Source organism: Trichinella spiralis (assembly GCF_000181795.1).
Source record: "Trichinella spiralis strain ISS 195 chromosome Unknown Scfld6, whole genome shotgun sequence".
Taxonomy (NCBI): Eukaryota; Metazoa; Nematoda; class Enoplea; order Trichinellida; family Trichinellidae; genus Trichinella; species Trichinella spiralis.
The window spans coordinates 298559-299101 of record NW_003526945.1 but is presented as its reverse complement, the minus strand read 5'-3'; the positions used below and the strand labels follow the sequence as shown (position 1 = coordinate 299101).

The 543-nt window shown below is 31.5% G+C and overlaps 1 protein-coding gene across 1 annotated transcript; it reads right to left on the bottom strand.

Annotated features, from left to right (window-relative positions):
• Positions 1-133: 133 nt before the first annotated feature.
• On the bottom strand, positions 134-274 carry Tsp_10073 (conserved hypothetical protein; the record flags this gene model as incomplete). Its single annotated transcript, XM_003373181.1, has 1 exon — positions 134-274. A coding segment is annotated over one exon (141 nt), but the record flags the coding sequence as incomplete, so codon positions are not given.
• Positions 275-543: the final 269 nt, after the last annotated feature.

Genomic DNA, 543 nt, shown 5'->3' with positions numbered 1-543 from the left:
TGGGTCTTGGTATTTTTGGAAGGGAAGGAGGCTTTCAAAACTGGGCCTTGGCCAAATCGTATTTTTTCCGACGGGGCAATAATTACCTCATTTGACCAACGGACGGAATTGACCAACAACGATTCGATCCAACCTATCCACAACCTTTCACCGATCTTGGCTTTCTCCACTTGTCCTCCTTCTTCTCCATGTGCATTAGTTTTCCATGGTTTGTTACGTGTTTACTTATTTGTATGCAATGCTTTTCATGTGTCAGAGGTTTTACAAAGTCAAACTCAAAATAAAAGAATCAGAGAAAAAATATTTGGAGAAATAAATTGCAAAAAGCATGCAAATGTACAATATAAGAAGAAAAAAAGTGAAAATCAAAGAAATCAAAAGAAATAATAGGAGAAATTAAAAAATGAATAAAATGTATAAAATAAAGTAAGGGAAAATAAAGTTTGAATGAATGTTTGAAGTTTAACAGTTTGAAAAATAAAAATAAAATAAAATAAAGTTTTGCTTTAGAAAGTGTTCAAAATAAAATCATGCAAGAAAAGA